The sequence below is a fragment of the Grampus griseus genome, assembly GCF_964374135.1.
Source record: "Grampus griseus genome assembly, chromosome: 3".
Taxonomy (NCBI): Eukaryota; Metazoa; Chordata; class Mammalia; order Artiodactyla; family Delphinidae; genus Grampus; species Grampus griseus.
This window is the reverse complement of record NC_139019.1, coordinates 116,152,305-116,166,370: the sequence shown is the minus strand read 5'-3', so window position 1 is coordinate 116,166,370 and position 14,066 is coordinate 116,152,305. Positions and strand designations below refer to the sequence as shown.

The 14,066-nt window shown below is 51.9% G+C and overlaps 1 protein-coding gene across 6 annotated transcripts in view; it reads left to right on the top strand.

The window, feature by feature from the left end:
* Positions 1 to 14,066, top strand: part of NRG2 (neuregulin 2) — a gene marked incomplete at both ends in the record, with an annotated part of 178,442 nt that overhangs the window by 127,757 nt on the left and 36,619 nt on the right. For all 6 annotated transcript variants that reach the window (XM_082651663.1, XM_082651661.1, XM_082651662.1 and 3 more), the window contains one exon: positions 13,682 to 13,853. In XM_082651663.1, the coding sequence (XP_082507789.1) occupies positions 13,682 to 13,853 (172 nt within the window). The remainder of the gene's footprint in view (positions 1 to 13,681; positions 13,854 to 14,066) is intronic.

Below are 14,066 nucleotides of genomic sequence, written 5' to 3'. Positions count from 1 at the left end.
ACGCCTGAGCCTGTAGCACACCGTTTATAACTTAGCAGGGGACAGTGCAGCGTATGCGCTCTGTCTTCCTCCAGCCCAGCCCTGGCCTAGCCATCCATCCATTCACCAAGACTTCCAGGTCGTGGCCATGTGGGAACTATACACACTGCATGTGCTCTCATTCACTATAGTGTATTCAGTTCTGCAAACATTCATTGAGCGCCTCCTATGCAAATAAATCTGCAAACATTCATCGAGCTCCTCCTATGCAAATAAATCGCAGCTCCTGCCCTCAAGAAGCTCAGACAGATCCTTACAAAATACCTGTGATTGCAGCCAAGTGTCAAGTCAGAGATCTGTATGTGATGAGGTCTATGATGAGGAAAGGAATGATTTGTTCTCCTGGGAGGGTGTAGAGGAGGCTTCTGAGAGGGGTGACGTTTGAGCTGAGCCTGGATGGTGAGTAGGAATTCACCAGAGTGAGAAAGCACCTTCCAAGAGGTAGGAACATTCCATACCCAACCTGCTTGGGGCTGGGGGGTGGGAGAGGAGCAGGGAGAAAGGAGGCAGCTATCGTTTACTGAGCACTTACTACATGTCAGTCCTGGTTCTATAAAGTAGAGATACTATTTTATCATCCCCACTTTACAGATAAGAAAACTGAGGCAGGGAGAGAGTCCACGACTGGCCTGTGATCCAGCATGACTTAATGGCAGCATGGGATCTTAGGCTCAGGTCTGCCCCCTCCACCCTGCCTCTCCATGCACATTCCACCTGGCTCCAGGCTCTTCCACAGTCCGTGCCTCTCAAGACAAACCAGTGAAGGGCATAGGATGCTCTGTTGGTCCACTTGTTGGAGCAGGTCCTTCCCATCCCACAACTGGTCAGATATTTACTTCCTGGGCTCTTGGGCAGGGTTTAAGGGTACAGAGATGGGCAGGTTGTGTCCCTGCCCTCACAAGGAGCTTGCAGTGTGACTGTGGCAGTAAGGTGTGAATAGGAACTGTGGAGCACTGACAGAGGGGCAGCCCAAGGCCCTGAGGCTGTACCGACAGGCAGGAGGAGCTCCTGGGAAGCCTGAAGTTATTATGGTCAGTAGTCTAAGCGGAAACCAAGCTCAGGATCCAGAGTCCAGTGAGATCTAGCACCAGTCTGGGTAGTTTTCTGGTCCTATGGAACCCCTTGTGCAAAAGGTGAACGTTTCAACCAGTGGGAACCTGGTTTAAAGCATAAACTTGGAACTTGCTAGTAATGCAAATTCTTGGGCCCCACCCCTGACCTTCTAATCAGAAACCATGGGGATGGGGGCCAGCAGTTTTAGCAAGCCCTCTGGTTGACTGTAATGTGTGCTGAAGCACGAGAACCACTGGTTAAGCTGTGGCCCAGCCTCCCAGGGCAGAACCCTGCAGAGGGCATGCCAGTCCCACGGCACCTGTGCCAGGCATCATGCTTGGGGGCTGTCAGGGGAATGGGGTCGCCACCTTGTGGGCTGAGAGAGATGGGGACAGACCTAGAGCTGCTAGGTAGAGCCTGGCAAAGGCTGACACAGAGTGGCAAGAAGAGAGACTCATTCCCATCAGAGGAATCTGGGCAGGGTTTCTGGAGGAGATGGGGTTGAGGTAGACCTTGCCGAAAGGAAGCACTGTGCTGGAGAGATCTAAAGAGGCTTGGCATTCCAGCTGAGGAAACCACGTGAGCAAAAGGGGGCAACAGAGGGTGTTTGGGAAATAAAGTGCAATTCCAAAGATACGCTGCTGAACATGGTGTGGAGGAGGGAGAGATCAACAGGGCCAAACAGGTTTTCTGAGTGTCAGGCTGGTGAGTTTAGACTTCTCTGAAACAGCACGGAGTGAAGTGTTCTGAGCAGGAGGCTGACCTGGTCTCCCAGAGCCGCTCTTGAGGCATCGTCAGCCACCACCAGTCTGTGGCAGGATGGGCAAGGGGAGGACACGGCCAGGGCTCCTTCAACAGTCCCAGCCGATTAGTCAGGATATGTGTATGGTGATGGGTGGGTACAGGGGGGCGTGAGCTTTGCCTCGGGATAGCTCACGAGCTGGCAGCACTTTAGAAGGATTCTGGAGGTTTGGGCCTGGCCAAAGGTCGGCGACTTCTAGCCCAGTCAGGCAAGGCTGGATCTGAGCTCATGGGCCAGTCCCTTCACTGTACAGATGGGCAAACTGAGGCCCAGAGAAGTTCACACACCACAAGGTAAAGGGTTTGGCAGCTACCGGGCAAGAAAGAGAGCAACAGCTTCCTGAGACACTGCCCCCTCCCACCGACCACTGAGCCTCGGGTGTCAGTTCCCCGAGTGCACTGTGGTCTCCTGCCCTGGTCCTTTGAACCCTTTGCCTGGAACACTGTCTCCCTCCTCTTGCCCAACTCCTGTCACCCTTCAGGCCCAGCACAGGCTTTGTTCCCTCCTCAGAGCCCTCCCTGGCCCTCAGGGTGAGGAGGGAGGCTGAGGTGTATGGTCTGTGCCCTCGCATCACCCAGCACCTCCCCATCACAGTACCGACCCCACTGTGTGGGCAATACCCCGCTCAGCTGGAATCCCCACCAGGGAGACCATGTCACGTGACCCTCAGTACCCAACATGTCCTGAGTGCCCGGTACATGCTTGAGCAAATGAATGACGGAGGCCGTTATCAAGCTCTTTCACCCCTGTACACAGACACCTGTGGCCGGTTCTCCTATTTGTTTTTGTTTTCTTGTTTTTGTTTTTGTTTTTTGCGGTATGCGGGCCTCTCACTGTGTGGCCTCTCCCGTCGCGGAGCACAGGCTCCGGACGCGCAGGCTCAGCGACCATGGCTCACGGGCCCAGCCGCTCCGCGGCATGTGGGATCTTCCCAGACCGGGGCACGAACCCGTGTCCCCTGCATCGGCAGGCAGACTCTCAACCACTGCGCCACCAGGGAAGCCCTCGTTCTCCTATTTGAAGAAGAGCAGTCTCATGGGAAGAGGCTGCCCTGGCTGAGCTTCCTGCCCACGGCCGGGGGCCCCTCAGCTGTCGAGCAGCCCAGTGGGCTGAGCAAGGGTAGTTCTTCAGGGAGGCCCCAATTGCACCATCTGCTCTGCTATCCTGGGGCAGATGCCTGTTTTGGCTGAGGGGGAAGGAAAGGACTGAGATGCGGAGGAGTGTTGGGTGGGAAAGGGCCCTGGGATTAGCCGTCAAGGGACCCCACCCTCCCCTGAATGCTCGCAGCAGTCTTGTCCTGGGCCACTGTGAGGCACCCATCAGTCACAGCCCAGCTTAGATCACTAATTTATTTGTTCAGCCAGTGATCAGTGAGTGCCTGCTCAGTGCCAGACACCAGGAGTATGGCTGTGCTCCCACACATCCCCTCCCTGAGGGTCCCACAGTCTAGAAAGACAAGAACCCACTTTGCTCTGAGGTAGAAGCCCAAAGTAGGGCAGGTGAAATGCTCAGGGAGCCTGTGCAAGGCAGAGGTTGCTCCTGGCTCGGTGGATTAGAGAAGGCCATGCCATCTGAGGTGATCTCCAGGGATTTAGATGAATAAGAAGGGCCAGTTGTTGAGCTGTCTCTCTGTTCCAGGCACTGCGCTAAGTTCTTGACATACATTATCCCCATCTAATTCTCACCACAATCTTAAGAGGCGGGTGAGATTGTTCCTGTTTTACAGACAAGGGACTAAAGACTCAGAGAGGTTAAGTAACTTGTCTAGTTATACAAGACACTGGGCAGAGCCAGAATGCAAGCCGAGACTGGTCTGACCCCCAGCCTGTGTGTCTGACACTCTCAACTGTGCTTCTGTGGGGAAAGACATGGCGGCGGAGCATATGAGCAGAGGGCACGGAGGCAGGCAGCATACAGAACAGGCACACTTGGGGATCAGCCTGTGATTTGGTTTGCCTGGAATATAGAATTCCTGAAGGGAACCAGTAGGGGAAAAGGCAGAGAGTTGTGTTTGGGAAGGGGCCATTCACTGACCAAGCAAGCGTCCCCTGAGGACCCTGGCTGCCAGCCAAGGAAGGCCCGTAGCCTTCCTTCTACAGACATCATGGAGCCAAAGGAGGGTTTCTGAATGTCGGAGAGGCACACAGAGGTGCATCTTCCCAGAGTGGTACTCTGGGCTGGGGGACCAATATAGCCTAAACCAGGGCCTGGCAGACGATGGAGGCTTGGGAGGGTGAGGCTTGGTGGAAGGTGATTGGTCTCCACCTTTGGGGAGAGACACAGAGTTGTCACAGATGACAAGGTGACTGAAAGCGGGAACTCAGGAGAAAGAGCAGTCTTGGGAGAGAAGATGGAGAAACTGGTTTTCCCCCGTGCTGTTCGTGAGCTACTGACTGCAGATCCAGACAGTGATTTGTTTTAGGGTGAGTTCTTTCCAGCCCCCTGTCTCACTAGCCTGGACCACAAAGACCACAACTCAGCCCTCCCAGACTCCAGAGTGCTTAGGCCAGGACTCTCCAAGGATAACTTGTAGGGAGGGTGGCCAGGCCTCTGGCAACGTGGGGGACCCCAGAACCCACTGAGGTATCTGCATTTGGTGAGCACGTAGGCCTGTATCCTTACCTGTATCAGGCGTGCTAAGACTTTTTCCCCTGAAACCCAACATTTCTTTGAATTCTTGTATTTTTATTTTATCTTAAAAATCCACAGGAACTTGCAAGTGTACTCCACCATAGATCTGTTTGTTTTAATACAAAGGTGCTGCTTTTCCTTACTAATGAGCTTGGCAAACCCTTCAGAAAGAGGCCCTGAGGTCATCCTGTGGCTTTGCATGCATCCCAGGTTGAGAAGCCAGTCTTGTCTGGTGTATAAGTTGCCTCCCCTTTTCCCACCCCCACTTCATTTTCCACTGACCTAGAGCTTCAGGAACAACTTTCTCCAGCCAGGCTGATGAGGTGGGAAGTGCAGACCTGTCCCAAAGGGGAAAGGGACTCTGGGATTCCCCTCCTCAGCTCTCTTTCTCTCTGGGTTCCTTGAACAAGGGGTAGCCTAGTCCATCAGCAGCAGGCCTTCTCCAGAGGGTTCTCCGAGGCCGGGGCCCATCCTTGCCCAGTGAGGAGCTTAAATAGAGTTGGGCAAATGGTAATGGCCTTGCAGGACTGTCATCTCTGTTGTCCCTACCTGTACCTCCAGCAGCCAAAGAGATGATAATCTCTTCCATCCCTCCATAGAGAGCTTTCTCTTGCCCCATTCCTCTAAAATAGGCAGAGTGTGGTTTATAGATGAGTCATCTGAGGCGCAGAAAGGCTAAACTACTTACTTAAGGGCGGACAGTTGGAAAATTGGGAGACCAGGACAAAGACCTGAACTACTGTGTCCTCGGTTACCGCTCTTTCCTCTGCTATGCACGGCTTCCTCTGTGCCAACTCTAGGTGTCTGCGGTCTGTGCCCCGAGCATGGTAAGAACCAGGGAGCCGTATGCCACCCCAGCAACTGGTGCCTCTGCTCTGTGAACCTGTGCAGTCTCCCCAGACATAGGTGACATCCCCCGCAGTCCCCCATCTCTGCTGCTCATGTCCCCATGTCTCAGCCCTGAACCTAGGTGAGGAACTGTGGCGTAGACCTGCCTGACTCCCAGGGCTGGGCACCTCTGTCTTGGGAGGGTCCCGAGGCGGCAGTGTTTCTATCAGGCCCCCGGGCTCCTGGCAGAGGGGACTGGGGGAAGGGAGGGGCATAGTGTTGGCCCTGGTGGTCAAGACAGGCCTGTTCTTGCCCTGCCCTCGCACTGTAGGGTTGGGTGTCGGTGGATGGGTGCTTCTGGATGGGCAGGCGAGGCTTTAAGGCAGGAACCATCTCAGTTGTTCTTGGAGCTGCCAAGCTTTGTGTCCTCCTCCTTCCTCCCTTCCCCTCTCTTCACCCATGCCCCTGGACCAGCGTCTGCTCTCTCTAGCTCCCATCCCCAGCCAGCCCTGGCCCCTCTTCTCTACCTTGTAGCTGAGGTGTCAGGCACCTGGCCTGTTGAGCTAAGAGCCCATTAGGTCTGGGCTGGCTTTCTCTCCACTCCCAGCCTCAGTGGAGCCCATGGCAGCGGCCACGTTGTCTTGCTTAGCGCCATATCCCTGATGGCTGGTAGGTGGCTGGTACATCACAGGGACTGAGGTGGATATTTGTTAGATGGTGTGAGAGGCGGGCAAGGCAAGCCCAGGCACCAGGCTGGGCCTGGTTGGCTGAGGAAAGGTGGCTCAGGGAAAGCCAAGAGGCCCAGCAGGGACACACTCCCTTTGGGAGGCCTGGCCTGTGGCTATCAAATGGCTTTTCTGCAGGCTCCTGGGAGGATACCTGAGGGCCGGTTTCAGAGTAGGCCCTCTGTGCTCACTTAAACCAGCTGTGTTTTTAGTTGTTGTTGTTTCTTCTTTCTTTCTCATTTGAACTTGGAGTCTGTAATTAACCTCCCAGAGGTCGCGGTCACTTCTGGGTGGGGGAGGGGTGGGGAGGGGGCTGGCCCACAGCCCATCAGCAGCAGGACAGTGGGAGACTTTGATGCCATGCAGTCTGGCCGCATTGTCTCCAGATGTTGCCCTGCAAAGGGGACTGCTCAGCCTTAGTCATGAGGTGGGGACCATTAACCCTTTTAGGAGTCCGCTGCCCCTGCGCCCTGGTTGTCGGGAGGGAGGCCGGGCCTGGTCCGCCTGCCTGGGCTGCCTGGCCCTGTCCCAGGCATCCGTCTTGCTCTCAGATCTCTGCAGGCTCCGCACCCACCGCCCACTGCCGAGAGGAATGAGGTCAAGTTGCTGGCAGCAGCGGTACTGCCTGGCCTCGGGGCTGGGATGTGGGAAAGGAGCAGCCCTGATTGTTCTTACTGTTGTTGTTCTCTTCAGTGAGGTGCTTTCTGGGGATTCCCTGCCACACAGATGCGGGCCAGGTGCCCCAGCTTGGCATCGGGTGATGAGAAAGCAGAAGCCCCCAGATTAACCATGGCCCAACTCGTGGCAACTGAGATGTATCTTAAGGTTTTACGAGATCCCTTATCAAGGGAGATCTTTTTGCGGAGACCTGGGTCATCCCTGAGAGACTTTCCTCTTGTTGTTAGAAAGCTGCCAAAAGAGCTGTCCCCACACGCCCACACCCCTACTCCAGAGAGCTTAGGTGGGCCCTAAGCAGCAGGACTGGGACGGGAACGGGACGAAGTGACCTCTCAAGGAGTATGGGAGCTCAGTAGACAGGGCTTGGTCTGAGGAGACACTAGAGGTGGTGAAGGGCGGGCTGACCAACACCCTAGGGCCACCTAGGCCATCAACTTGCTGTCTGCCCCAGCACCCGGGGGTGGGGAGCAGCAGCCCCGGGGAAGCAGGGAATTGGGAATCCCCACCCCCTTCTTTTGAACACAGATCTTCCTCTTGCTTCTACCTGATGCCTCTCGTCTGTCCGCTCTCCTGTGTGCTGGGCTGTTAGGGTGCCCTCTCTGTGTGGGGAAATAAGCACAGACCCTCAGGACTGTGAGCCCTCCCTTTGGCTGCAAAGCTGAATTTATAGAGAAGTTTATGGTGATGTTGTTAACATTAGCAGAACGTTGGAGACAACTGAACAAGTTCCTCTGAACAACAGAATATTATGCAGCCTTTAAAATGATTTAGATCTGTATTTCTAGATTTGGGGAAATGTCTTCATAATATGTTAACCAAGAAAAGTAGGCTATAAAACGTTTTCAAGAGAAGAGTCTTGCAGGAAGTATTTGAAAATGTTGACAGTGGTTTTCTCTCTGGTGGTAATTGAATGGATTTAAATGTGCTTTTCTTTTTCCTTACTTGCACTGTGCAATTTTTTTTTAATAAAGTTATTTATTTATTTATTTTATCTTTGGCTGAGTTGGGTCTTCGTTGCTGCGCGCAGGCTTTATCTAGTTGTGGCAAGCGGGGGCTACTCTTCGTTGCGGTGCGCGGGCTTCTCATTGCAGTGGCTTCTCTTGTTGCGGAGCACGGGCTCTAGACGCTCGGGCTTCAGTAGTTGTGGCACGTGGACTCAGTAGTTGTGGCTCACGGGCTCTAGGGCACAGGCTCAGTAGTTGTGTCCCACAGGCTTAGTTGCTCCACGGTTTGTGGGATCTTCCCGGACCAGGGCTCGAAGCCGTGTCCCCTGCATTGGCAGGCGGATTCTTAACAACTGCGCCACCAGGGAAGCCCACATTGTGCAATTTTTCTACAACAAGAATGTATTTCTTATGTAACAAAACAATAACAGAGAGGAACAAGCTAAGCTCCTTGGTGGGTAGGAGTGGTTGCTCCATACGGGGCTAGGTCATTTCTGTCTGGGACAGCACAGGACATGGCACATAGTAGCACTTAGTAAACACAGGTTTGACTGACTAGGGGCTGAGAGCCTACCCACTGGGTTGCTTCAGCTCTTGTCCTAACAGATCCCCTCCACCCCAGGAAGACTGTGTCTCTGCTTGGTTCAGCTCTGACCCCAAGACACTCTAGGGACACGGTACAGTGGTCTCCATACCTCACACTAGCATTGCATTCTGGGCCCTGGGCTATGAAAGTGACCCAGACAATACGGGACCTGGCTCAGAGATGGTGCCCAGGCTGGGGCTAGAGCTGGCCCATTCCTGTCTGAGGCCTGGTAAGCTCTATCTTCAGCTCCTCAAAGTCTGCTGTGTCAGCAGCCTCTTAGCCTTGTCCCAGGTGTTCCCAGGGTCTGGTACTGAATCCAGTGGGATGCAGTGGGAGAAGCAATGGTGGCTCAGGATAAGAACGAGCTTAAAATGCAGGAAGTAAAATAAGATCAAGTCATTCCCCGACTTATAAGCCTCTGATACTTCCCATCACATCTACAAAACTCCAGGGCCGTCTTGCGCAGGTTGTCCACGCTCCTCACTGCAGAAAGCCTGACAGGGCTCCAGGCCCAGGAGTGAGGGTACAGAGGTCCTCTGGGCAGTGTTCCCAGTGCCACCTGCGGGGTGTTCTTCCTGGGCTGCCGCTCCTCTCTCCAAGGGACTTGCTTGAAGTAAAAAATGCAGCCTGTTTGCAGGGTCCCATTCCTTTCAAAACACACATCCTTGGCTTTCAAAGAGCCGTGAACTAAGGTATCTGTGAACAGGGACCAGGACTGGATGCTGCTAGAGCAGGAGACATAGGCTTTCAGTATCTCAGATGATGCTCGTGAGGAACTGTTAAGAGACAGAAAAGAAGACTCTTCGTAAAGAACACAGCATGATTGAAATGTATGGTGGTTTTTATTGCCATCCTTTAGCCCAGTGCTGTCTAACAGGAATATAATGCAATCCACATATGTAATTTAAAGTTTTCTAGTAAGCACATAAAAAGTGGCGGGGGGAGGCAAAACAAACCCAGACTTTTCGTCCTAGCTCACACAGCCTCATGTCAGTCACCTGGGCCTACTTCTCCAGGCTCCCCTGCCTTCCAGAATCTTCTAGCCACCTGGGCCTCTTTTATCCCTTGAACTCACCAAGCTCATTCACCCCTCAAGGCCTTTATCCAGGAGCTTATTACTGCCTCATATTTCCTGAGATTGTTTGCTATTATCTACTCTCCTCACTCTAATGCAGGCTCCCAAGAGCAGGAAATTTATCTGCCTTGTTCACCACTGTACACGCAGGGCCCGGAACAGTGCCTGGTATATAGTAGGGTGAATGAATGGGGAAAAAGTGAACTGGATGGGGTTGTTCTGAAGTGAGTGGACTGTCACTCGGGTCAGGTCACACAAGGTTCTCACTAGATGGGGTGGCTCCTTGTCATCTGAAATGCTGTCCTGGGTTTCCCATTGGTGGCAGGGAACGACCTTGAAGCCCCCAGTTCCTCGGGCCCTCTGAACTGGGGTCATGTCTGCTGTTTCTGGGTCAGTCTCTGTGTAACCATTACCACCACCATTAAGCAGTGGCCTCGGGCTCAGGGCACAGGGTGCCAGGACTTGTCAGGAAGCACCACCTCCTCCCACCAGGTATTCCACCACCCCCACCCTGGCTCATTGGGAGGAAGGGGGCCTGGGTTGGGGAGGGTGGGATCAGGGGTCTCCCTAACCTCAGAACTTCAGGGAAGGTCAACACTCTCCAAGCAGGGGAAGGAGGCACCTTAGAACTTGAGAAGAGCTCTCTGTGTCCCCAGTTCACAAGGAGGGAGAGGAGCCTAGTTGCAGGTCACCAGGTGACCAAGAGGTTAGATCACTGTGTGTCAACCCAACATTGGAGCAAAGCCGCCTGTGAAGATGTGTTCAGCTTGCAGCCAGCTGTCAAGCTCTACACTTACAATATGTGCTCTTGCCTAGAGTATGTTACATATTTATTATATATTTTTAAAACCCACATACCTGGACCCATCCTCACAGGTCCTGCTTCAGAATGTCCAGAACAATGTCCCTGGCACTGACACACTTTTTAAAGCTTCCCATATGGTTCTCATTAGCATCTAGGGTTGATAACTATTGATAAGGAGTGACGGGCCCCGAGAGCAAGCAGACGGAGGACGGTGGGATGTAGGTAAGGGAGAAGGATGCTGAGGCAGGGCTTCAATCACACTAGAATAATGAAGTTCCAGAAAGTCCCACAGATTGATAGGTTGATACACATAAAACCTCCGAGTGTCAAAAAAAAACAAACAAAAAACCCCAAACAATAAACCAGCATTTAAAAATGTAAGAAGCAGGTAATTGGGGAAAAACATTGTAGCAAAAGGTGAATAGCCTTACTATTTATAAAGAACTCTTACAGATCAGTAAGAAGATGAGCACCCAGTAGAAAAACAAGAGTACAGACAAGAACAGGCAATTCAAAAAGAAGAAATACAATGAGCCAATACACTTATGAAAAGCGGTCAGCCTCACCAGGTATCAAATAAGTGCAAATGAAAGCAACAAAGAGGCATTATCTTTTGCCTAGCTAATTGGCAGAGATTAAATACATGATAATCCCTCATGTTGGTGAAGGTGTGGAAAAAACAGGCACCATCGTTCACTGGTGGGAGTGCAAATTGGTGCAACCTTTCCAGAACGCAGTTTGGCAACGTGTAAAGCTGAGGAAAATTGCACACCTTTCTGGTGCAGCAATTCCACTTTTAGGAAGATTGCCTTAGGAAATAATTGTGGATAATAATAACAGTAATAGCTAACCTTTATTAAATGCTCTGTGCGTGCCAGAGCTCTACATCCCTTATCTCATATAATCCTCAGTCATCATCCCATGAGTTAGGAGCTGTTTTTATCACCTGTGTTTTACAGATGAGGAAGCTGAGGCACAGAAGGATTAAGGCGATAGCCTGAGGACATAGAACTAACAAATAGCAAAGCGTGGGTTGAATACAGGCAGTCTGAGTCAGGAGCCTCACTGCCCTTACAGGAGTATACACTGGATCTGTGCAAAGGTTGATGTGCACTGGGTATATACACTGGATGAAGCTGCAAGGGTGTTCCTCTGGGCTTGTCTGTGATGGGGTGTGGTAAGGCAGGGGAGAATGTATGCTGAATGCTCCACAGTAGGAATTGGTTACATAAGTTCTGATTCACCCATTCAGGAATATTATGCAACCCTAAAAATGGTGCTATAGGCAAAAAATGTGTGTGTAAATACTAGGGGTTTTTGTTTATGCTTAAAAGGTCTCTGAAAGGATGTAAAAGGAACTGATAAAATTGATTGCCTTCTAGAAAGGCAACTGTGTGGCCTTGGTCAGAAGTTAGAGGGAGATCTGTTTTTTAAGCCATATACCCCTTTTCACTTCTTGAATTTTGAATCATGTGAATATATTCTCTATTAAAATATTTATATATCTATAAATACATACACACATAAGTTGTTATGTTATAGAACTTATTCCAGATAATAGCATTTCAAGGAAATAAAGTCAAGGGTTTCCCAACAAAGCTCCAAGACCCTTACTTGGGGAATCATACTGAAGTCAATGAAGATACTTCTTTAATGTTTAACCACATGTTTCCCAAACTGATTTGCTCGTGGAACCGTTTTCTTAAGTAGTATCTATTATCCTCTTTCTGGATATGCCTGTCCTATAGAAGTCAGTTTGCAAAATGTTATTAATAGTTAATGCCAAGGTGAAAGGCTTGCAGTGTTTCATTACATGAAAGAAACATGTTACTGGCACTGATCCCACTTTGTTTAAAAATAGATGTGTAGGTGCATGTGTGTGTGTGTGTGTGTGTGTGTGTGTGTGTATGTGTGTTTTAAATACTGGTAAGTACTAGGATAATGGATGGTTTTATTTTCTTTTATCCATTTGTATTTTCGAATTTTCTAAAATGAACAAAATCATTTCACAAGCACCATTTTTTTGAATCTATGTACTATATTTTTTAAGACTTTGGGGGCACTTTCTCTCCATGCTCCCTCTACCCCTGTACCCCACGCTCATCTACTCCCTACTAAAAGCAGCAGCCCAGGGTTAGGTTCAGTGAGGGGCCCCTGTAGCCAGGCCCTCTCACCTGTCTTTATCCAGAGCCAGCTTGAGCTGTGACTCTGAACTGGTGGGGGAAGGACCAATGGCCTAGACAGGGTCAGTCAGTCCCCAGACAACTCTCTGGCCCCAGCAGACCCTCCCTTCAACCAGTTTCTCTGTTCCTCAAAGAGAGCCATTGAGGCTGCAAAAGCAGACACCGGCCTGCTACAAGCCTGGCACACTGCACATCCAGATACCTGGGCTCTGTGGCTGCCTGGCTGCGTGACCTTGGCCAAGTTTCTTAACCTGAGTCTCATCTTCACCCTTTATGTTAGCATGACACTTGCCTTACAGAGCTCGGTGACCAAATGAGAGCACACACAAAGTCACTGGGTATCCTTTACAGGGCTGTCCCAGTGGAAATTATCACACGCCCCAGCAGGGAGCATGGACTTGCCATCACTGTCCTAAGAACAGAGTACTTTTTCCTTTTCTTTTTTTAGGTTGTTAGAGGGAGGGGGGCAAGGAGATGAAACATGGGAGACCAGGGCAGGTGGAAATAGAATGGTGTTCAAGAAAAATGGGAGAAACCTCTTAGCTTGGCATTTGGAGCCCTGCAGCCCTGTGCCCACCAGTGTAGCCCCAGGCCCCAGCCCCCACACAGCCACACCACTTCACCCATTCAGGGCAGCTCACCTTGCTGACCACGTGCGATTCTGATAAACCACAGCCTGGGCCACCTCCCTCCCTTCTAGCTCCCCCATCCTTTAACTCTCAGCTGAGTTAGCTCCTCCCCCACTCTAGGTTGGAGACACACCTCTGGGCTTCAGCACCCCCAGGCCTCCATAAACCATGCTGTGATGTCAATGCCAGGTTCCAGCTCCTCTGCTAGACTGAACTTCCTGAGGGCAGGAGCTGTGTCTGTCATTTTGGTCCACTTGTGTCCTCTGGGCCCAGCATAGACCTGGGGGTCTGGGACAGGAATTAGATCTTGAGCACTGAAGTCAAGGAGACCTGGGTTTGAATTCCAGTTCCAGCCCCTTGGGGAAGTGACTTCACCACTCTGAGCCTCAGTTTTCCCCATCTGTAAATGGGTTTAATCATTGCAATGAACTCACGGGGTGATTTTCATCAGCTAATGTGTATCAAGCTCTGAGTACCATTCCAGGCATGAAGGAAAACTCTCCACAGGCGGTACCCACACTGACATCAACGCAGACCCTCTGTGAAGCCTTGTTGATTTGAACTAGGAAGTGACACCAGGAGGGGTGGCTCCCCAGGCTCACCCTCTTCCCCACCCCCCAAGGACAGTGGCCCTTCCTCTGCTGCGCGTGCTTGGCGCTGCCCCACCACCAACACGCTCACCTCCTGCCTTGTATCCCCACAGCCACCCGGCCCAAGCTGAAGAAGATGAAGAGCCAGACGGGACAGGTGGGTGAGAAGCAATCACTGAAGTGTGAGGCAGCAGCTGGTAACCCCCAGCCCTCCTACCGCTGGTTCAGGGACGGCAAGGAGCTCAACCGCAGCCGCGACATTCGCATCAAGTACGGCAATGGCAGGTGAGCGACATCCCTCCCTCCATCCACCCAGCCACCCCTGATCCTTCCTCAGAAGGAGGGGCCTGAGCCGGGAAGAGCCCAGGGTTGTTCCCCCAGATCCACCTGTGGAACCAGTTCCAGTCCCCCCTCTTTTGTGGCGTCCAGTTTCTCCTTGCAGCTCCAGCCCCTCTGGTGATGCTGCCCCAGCGTCTTGCAGACGACGGTACCTGCTTA